Consider the following 8,331-nt stretch of genomic DNA (forward strand, 5'->3'; position numbering starts at 1 on the left):
CCACGCGAAAGGCCGAAACGCTGGCGCAACACCGCCAGACGCCTTTTTTTGCCCCCCGCAGGCTTCGTGAGCTACGACAATCCGGTGTCGGCGCAGGCGGCCATCCAGGCCATGAACGGCTTCCAGATCGGCATGAAGCGTCTGAAGGTGCAACTCAAGCGCTCCAAGAACGACAGCAAACCTTACTGATGTTAGCCTGCCTGGCTAACCCTCACACCGCCCGCATAGCACTGCTCGGGTAAGTGCCCCCCCCCCCCCCACCCCCCCACCCTCCATTCCAACCCAAACAGCCCCAACAAAGAACAATCCAGTGGGAGGGAGGGGGAGACAACCTATGCCCGCCCTGACAGAGAAACCATGCCTTCTTTTTTTGTTGACTTTTCATGCGATGTGCTTTTATTTCTTTATTAACACAACGCTTGAATTGCCGACATTGTTCCCTGCAGTTTTTTTTTTTATTACAATTGATAAGTGATTCTAAAAACAACTTTCAGGACTGGAACGGATTCAAATATTTGCCAGCCACATGCTGACATTTGTTCGTCAAATCGTTTGTCGTTTCTTTGTTAGGACACGTTCAACGTCGCAATTTGAGGCTCGCAAGAACAACTTTTTGTCTGAACATGTTTGATGTGGAGGGGAAAAAAATACATTTTGTAAAAAATTAAAAATAAAATGCAGGTCTATTTTTCTACATTTTTACTGCCACAAATGAAGTACGAAAAAAATGTATTCATCTCCTCGTTATTGGACAAAAGTCGTCCATAAATCGATTAGCGTCGTCATGGAGACATTTCATCACTTCATGTTTTTTTCTCTAATTTGTCATTTTTTTCTGTTTTCTGTTAGTTTTTTTTGTCCCATTTTGCTTCCATGAGGCCCCTGATGGCTAGACGACGAGTTGTACGATGTTTGTGCGGATTGCCATATTTACCCTCCCATGCGATATTGGCCATTTTTTTGTTTGGAAGAATTTTAGATCGCGTTCTTGAACAGGCTTGAACTTATAAGTTATATACAACTCGGAGCAACAAATCTCCCGGGCTTCTCAGCAACATCAGTGTGTCATCCTGTCAAGAATCCAGCTTCCAAAATAAAAGCACGCCATACTTTTTAGCTCTTTGACTGCCAAAAACGTTAAATAACGTTTAGTAAAATCCTATGGAGGAGTGCCAAAGACGTTAAAAGACGTTTGTTTCAAAACAGAGGTGAAACTAACCATTTTCTATTGTTGATTACTGAAAAACGGAATAAGGTAGAAACAAACTTTTTTTTCTGATGAAAGATGAGAGTCCAATCTTTCATTTGGTAGAATGTGTGTTTCCATAGTCCAAACACATAATTTTCTGTGGACCTTGAAAGATCAGTCAAAAGATCAGTCAAAATGCTTAAATCGGCTGGCACCCACGGCATCCCTTTTCTGAAAACGTCTGGCAGTCAAAGAGTTAATGTGACCACTAAATAAGCCATCTTGTGGCCCAGCGAAATGTGGTGAAAGTGTTATTTTACCAAATGCTTTTATTTTGAAGGCCTGTTTTTTGACAGGATCTTATGCAGAGCTTGCATTGTGGAGTACGTTTTGACATTTGTTGAAAGCTTTTCACACATTTTCGGAAACGATTTGCATGAACGTACATCCATTCTGGGCAATTAATGGCCAAGTTTATTTATTTATTTATTTTTTATAAAAACCGAGCAGCTTTACAAAAACAGTGACCAAATATAGACACAGAAGCTTAAGATAAAAGTGTGCTACTGAGGATCTATTAACAATTTGATTATTGAGCGTTAGTTACTGATCATAGATTTTACTTTCAGCATTAAAAGAAGAAAAAAAACGTATTTTTAAAAAATGTTCGCTTTTTTTCTCAAGGAGGAGACTCAAAATTTGAGTTTGTCAAATCCAAGCAGGCCCGAGCTCGCAAAGTGTTGCTTTTTGTTTGTAATTTGCGTAACTCGGTTTTTCTTGTGTTCTCTTTGCCTCTTTCAGAACATCATCTCCATGCCTAGCTAGCGTCTCACGCTGGCCCCGCCCCCTTGAAAAACACACGCACACCAAAACGCGCTAATTCAACACGTCACCGGCCCAAAAACAAAAAAAGTATCTAATGGTCGGTGGTTTTTTTTTTCCTTTCTTTTTTTTCCACCTGAGCTGAGCCAAGAAGCTCCTACTGAACTTTTTCTTTGGATTTCCACCTTTTTATTTTTGGTTGTTTTTTTTTTTTCTTTATTTGTTTTTTGTTTTGTTTGATTGGCGTGTGACCTCATGTGGATGTTTTGGTGACGTTAACGACCACAAATCAATGTGAAACCAACACAAAAGCTGCACTCATTCATCGGTATGAAAAACATTTGATTTGTCTTTTCTTTTTTCGTGACGCTTCTATGTTTTCTTGACCCCCCCCCCCCCCCCCCTCCGCGTCTCCTCCTCCGCCGCTGCTTCTTTTGCATGACCTTTGACAACAAAAAAAACTCACACAAAAAAACATCCCGGCGGGAAAAAGGCGGCGCTCCTGTGTGGCCCGGCCGGCTTAAGACTACTTCCGCACAGTTTGGACTCCGAAGCTGTTTTTACATTTTTCAGGCCGTGTAAAGTTTTTTGATAAGGAGTTTCTCATTAAAGTCTATATATAGAACCACTTTTTTCTAGAGTAGTTTCAAGGGGAACGACAACAAGAAAAAGAACAAAAGAGAGACATTTGGGTACGTGTGGGGACGAAATGCTACCTACTTGTGTGATCTTTTGCTGACTCCCAGACAGACAATCCGTGGTTTCAATGCACATGATGAGATGACCTATATTTTCTACTCTTTCAATGTATAGAAGGTACAAGAACAAAACAAACAAACAAACAAACGTCGGTGCTTCTCGTGAGATTTAGTCCATCATCACAAGTCCAAGACGCTCTTAATTGTCTCGTTTACGTTTTTCCTTTTTTTTTTGGTTTATTTTTTAAAGAGAAGACTTTTTAAAAAAAACAACAACACACACACAAGTTTACTTGAATAGATGAAGCCTTTCTTAGAAATTTGTCGTTTTTTCTTGCTTAACGTGTTGTCGTTTAATTAGCTCTATCAAAATGAGTCAAATCTATATAAATGGAAATAAATCTATAAATCTCTATATCTCTAATGTCAGCTTGTGGAGCATCAATGTCATGATTTGATTTGTCTACGTGATGGCAACCAAATATTTAGACGTGTGTTTTGTGTTTTTGTCTTATAACCGAGATTTTAAAAAAATAAATAAATAAAAAAAAACGAAAAGTGGAGTTTAGTGCCAAATTGGGAAGAAGCGACTTCCTGCCTAGCGCGTGTGCGTGCGTCCGTCTTCTTCTTCTTCTCTTTGTGACACGATGATGATTTGCTTACACGCGTATTTTCTTCTCAGTGTTTTCATATTTAACGAGTTCTCGATTTGAAAAGAAATAATACAAAAGAGTTTGTTCACTTGTGGTCTTGTTGCCTGAGAAAAAATGTCATGTTTGCTTTGATTTGGATTTTTGTTCTTTTTGTAAAAATGTACAAAAAAAAGAAAAGAAAGTGCCCATGTGTCATATATATATATAAATATAAATCTATATATATATCTATATCTAGAGACGTGCACATGCACATGCACGCACACACGTGTGCAAGACCTCACTTTGTTGTTGTTGTTGTTGTTATTATTATTCTTGTTGTGCCTGAGAGCCCCCCGAGTGTGAACTCTGCCACAGGAACCACGCACGCACACACACACACAATTTACTAGCACGTACATCAACTTTTTAGCGAGCCTTAGCACGCGTACATATTAAAACACATACTAACAAGATAAATATATACACACGAGCGAGCCTTAGCACACACGCACGCATGCACGCACTGGGACACGCGTGGTTTGGTGGCGTAAGCCTGGACCCCGCGGGCTCAGGCGCGTTGGTTTCCCAGCAAAGCACAGCACGGACGGGCGGAGCCGCACGCCGTCCTCGTCCGCAGCAGGTGGCGTCAACTGTGACGTCGACAAGCCAAAGTGTGTCGGTGACACTCGTTTACGCGGCGCGGCGGCGTCAGTCGACCCCTGACCCCCCCCCGAAACGCCAATTTTTAGGGGGCGACAGGAAAAAAAACTCCCCCAAAAAAAGAGGCAGCATCCTTTTCTATACAGCAAGCTCACCACTGGCCTTAAGCAGGGAGGATCGCGTCATCACGTTTTCTCTCGACGACGACAAAAAAAAAAAAAAAAGTTGGCTTTTCTTCAAGTCACTGAACGTGACGTGTTCACGTGCTCAAACGAACCCTTTTGTGCATACTCGACCGTTCTTTTTTATTTTGATTTATCAGTCACTACAGTGAGCACAAAAAAAAAAAAACGCTGAAAATGTTTTTGGTGAGTCCAAGTTGTACATCAGACAACAGTTAAGAACGATCCCAAAGCGTGAGTCTGTGACGAAATGTGCATCAGTCACGACAGTCGACCGCTGTTTCAAAATTTGATTCGGGGAAACGTGTCCATGTTGTGCATCAGAAAAGCAGCGGCCGTTCACTGCGGTGTTAAATCATGCACAATTTTGTCTTTCGAGACTTTCCAATGGCTGCTTTCTGTAGTGACCGACAAACAAATTCAGATTGTGGATTTTGAAAGCCTCTCAATTTCCACTGTAGTGTCTGATGCACAACATGAATTCATGTTTATAAAAACAAAACAAAAAAAAATCTTTTTCACAGCTGTCATTGCAATCAGTGTTTTTTGAAAGTGAAATGTCCAGATTTATGCATATGGAAATGTTACTGGCAAATTGCTCGCATCATCATCGGCAGTCCTTGAAGTGGAAAAACATCAGCACTGATACAACTCTTAGTCCACTCTTACCAAGTCAGTTCACAATATAAACAATTCACATCCACATGAAACATTAAGCTAGTTAGCATGTTAGCCATAGCCGAAATAGCATCCACTGGCGTGACATCACACACGAGCGTACATATGTATATTTACAATCATACATACAGACATATCATATGTAGAGTTGATCTACTGTAGTGAGTGACGCACAATATCATTTATGTGCAAAAGGGTTCCCATCACTTTGTATCAGAGTATCTTTTGTATGCAGGCGTGTGATTGGCTGCCAAACAGGAAGCAAAACGAGGCATTGACTTGAGAAGCACAAGCGTGGTTCCTGTGTGGGGTTTTTTGTTTTGTTTTTAAAGGGAGGCTTGTTGTGGTGTGTTTTTTTTTTTTTTCCGTTTTTCTTTCTACGTTTCACCTTGGGGGGCTCTCACGCTGCTTGTAACTTTGGATCTTGTCACTTCTCTGTCGGCCTTCCTTAATTAATCACGCCATTAATTAAGTGCTATTTATGGAAACAAAATGGTGAAAAAAAAAAAATCTCAAGCTTGTGATTACTTTGCATTTTGACTTGTCGAGTGTTTTGGAGCATCTAGAAAATGTTTGTGTGTGTTTTTTGCCAAATGACGCTTGTTCTCGTGTTTTTTAATTTTGTTATCTCCAAAACTAAAAGTAAAAGTTAAAAAAACAAAAAAAAAAAGTGTTTTTCTTGGTTGTGTTCTTGTGGAGCGAAGCCAAAGTTGGCGTGATTTTGTGTGTTTGTTTGCTGCCGCCGATGGGGAACAACAACAACAACATGATGCTGATGCAGGCTTTCCATTTCTACAACTGATTGTACTTATGCATCATTTTGTACCAGTGCCACTACTTTTATACTGGACATTCAACGATACAAAAACGAAAAAGAAAAAAAAAAAAAAAAAAAAAAGCAAGAAAGCGCTGTCTGTGTGGCCCGATCCCGTCAAAGCTTCAGTTTGTTTTCCACTGTTTTTCTTTCTCTCCTCTCAGAGGGTCGCGACCTTTCATGGTGTGGTCGCTGGATCGGTCGCCGGATCGGTCTCCAAACTATTTAGTCCACTTGAGTGGGTTGTTCTTGTGTGTATTAGTTTTGGGGGAAGAATAAGAATGGGAGTACGTGTAGTTGCCGGGGTTTGCTTTTTGGCTGCCGTTTTTTCTGTCTGCCAAACGTGTGAACAAAAAATTGTGTGTCAGCGTTTTTTTGTAAACGTTTGTTCTCGTGCGATGCAGTTTTTTGCTTCTGTCTCCTATATTAAAAGCGTTTTTCCTACCGCTGTTCCCACCTTCTTCCGCCTTCCTCCTCCTCTTGTTGGACAGAGCCGACGTTTACCCAATGTTTGTTTTTGCTTCCTGCATCACAACCAAAGAGAAGCCATTTCTTTCCCATACCAAATTTTTGCCGCAAGTCAGAATGGAAAAAAAAATCTTATATTTTCAGTTTCAGACATGTTTTTTGGTGGGGTTATATTAACTTATTGTCTTCTTTTATTTTTATTTTTATTATTATGCTTCCGCCCACCCCCAATCATTTTGTATTAATTTACTTTTATTCGGGTGTTTAAATTATTTTTATTTATTTAATGAGTGGATGGATGTTATAAATTCACTAATTTTATTACATTATTTTTGTTCTTTTTACTATATGTCATCTTTTGTGAATTTTATTTCTGCAGTAAATTAAAAAAAAATTATGTTAAATTATATAACATTTTTTTATTTTTATGTTGTATTTTCTTTTGCTTATTGAGGTAAAAAAAAACATTTTTTTGTTCATTTTAATATTGATTTGTAATATTTTTATTTCGTTATTTTTTTATATATATACAGTATTTGGTTTAATCTTGTTTTAGTGTAGGTTTTTTTTTCAATTCTTTGCATGATTCATAGCAAAATACTTTAAAAAAACGTGTAAATAAAATTACATTAAAAAAATTATGTTTATATTGTACAATAAAATTAATTTTAAAATAAGTGAAAACCTTCATAAAATACGATAAATCCCACATGTTTTATTTTGTATTGTTTTTCCTTAATAATTCCTACAAAACGTTCTAACTTTCTAGATATGCAAAGACTCAAAGAAATTTAAAACTAAATTGGGAAGAGTATTTATCTTCATAACACTGTGGAGAACAAAAATAATTCCGATTTTTTTTTTTCCTTTGAGAAACAAATCGTTTCCTCCACTCCTGCTTTGTGTCAGGTACGAACTGTGAGCATGTGACTTAATTGAACCTCAAGTAGCTACTCCCGATTGCTCTTGTTTAGCTTGTGAATGTGGGGATGGGATCCAGGTGCTGCTCAGTGGAGGGTTTGGATGTGTTCTAGTAGGTTGCACGACCATGGCCCGCCCCAAAACTTTCCCCCAAAAAATTCCCTCATAACAAAGGCAGATTTTCAACACAACTATATAAACAATATAGCTTGCTTGATTGGTTTTACGTGTTGAAGTTGAGGTCCATAAATGCCAAAGTGGCCCTCGTTTGTATCGTATTGTAAAAAGTTTGGCCCGTCACCATCTTGGCAACGTGTCCGGTGTGTGCGTCCACTTCCTGTGCATCCCCAGGAAAGGGTTGAAAGTTCACATTTGTCAGCGTGGACTGCCACGCCCAGACAGGAGCCCCGTGTTGCTCAAACCAACTCTTCTTCATTTCTACAGCGCGTTCACAAAATGCTTTTCACAACATATAGCATCAAACGTTAGCCTGCCGTTAACGAGTGCTCATTATTGCCGCCTTAAATCTCGCTGGCGTCTTTCCCCTCCAATAAACCGCCAAATCCGGAGCGGCGCTTGGTGGGCTTTGCGTCGGCCACGTCTCTTATTAAATATTGATTGAGAAGTTGATGCCCGCTAATCTGGCCTGCCTGCCCGCCCGCCGTTTGCCGATCCGGCTCCATATTGCATCTGCGTTATTAGCGACGTGTGGACCCTCATTCGGTGTATTTCCCTGCACCCGTCTGGATGTTATTATTTTGCTGCTTATTGATTCCATTTCTACACTATTAGGTCTGGCGTTGTTTTTTTACCACGTGTGCCAATAAAATCAATCGATTTTTTTTCAACACTAGTGGAGGATTGAAACATCTTCTGCAGTCACGAGTTGTCCATCTGTCTTGTATAAGCCCGGGTCAAATTTGGTACCAAAGGGAAGAGATCATTTGAAACGTAACGAAGATTATTCTACTGATCAGCTCATCGGCAAGCTCAGGTGAAGCCTTATAACGATCCTCACCTGCGTTGGTACAGGGAGACATTGAAAACAGGCTGGATAGTGTTCCCCGAGGACCAGGCTTGAAAAAAAAAAAAACTTGATTCAAATTGATCATTTGAAGCTAAAAGCCCTTTTCGAAAACAAGCAGACTTCCTGTGTGTTTTATGGGACGAACTCTTGAGGCTTTTTGCGGGTCTTTGCGTGACTGTCCTGGCCTACCAAATGTCATCTTGATAAATCAAACTGGTTGTAAGAAATTCAGCAACA

The 8,331-nt window shown here is 39.8% G+C and overlaps 1 protein-coding gene across 14 annotated transcripts in view; it reads left to right on the plus strand.

The window, feature by feature from the left end:
• Positions 1 to 6,123, plus strand: part of celf2 (cugbp, Elav-like family member 2) — a 131,744-nt gene extending 125,621 nt beyond the window's left edge. For all 14 annotated transcript variants that reach the window (XM_077544230.1, XM_077544229.1, XM_077544223.1 and 11 more), the window contains 2 exons: positions 62 to 238; positions 1,991 to 6,123. In XM_077544230.1, coding sequence (XP_077400356.1) covers positions 62 to 189 — 128 coding nt within the window. In that variant the 3' untranslated portion in view covers positions 190 to 238; positions 1,991 to 6,123. The remainder of the gene's footprint in view (positions 1 to 61; positions 239 to 1,990) is intronic.
• Positions 6,124 to 8,331: the final 2,208 nt, after the last annotated feature.

This window comes from Vanacampus margaritifer, chromosome 15 (assembly GCF_051991255.1).
Source record: "Vanacampus margaritifer isolate UIUO_Vmar chromosome 15, RoL_Vmar_1.0, whole genome shotgun sequence".
NCBI lineage: Eukaryota > Metazoa > Chordata > Actinopteri > Syngnathiformes > Syngnathidae > Vanacampus > Vanacampus margaritifer.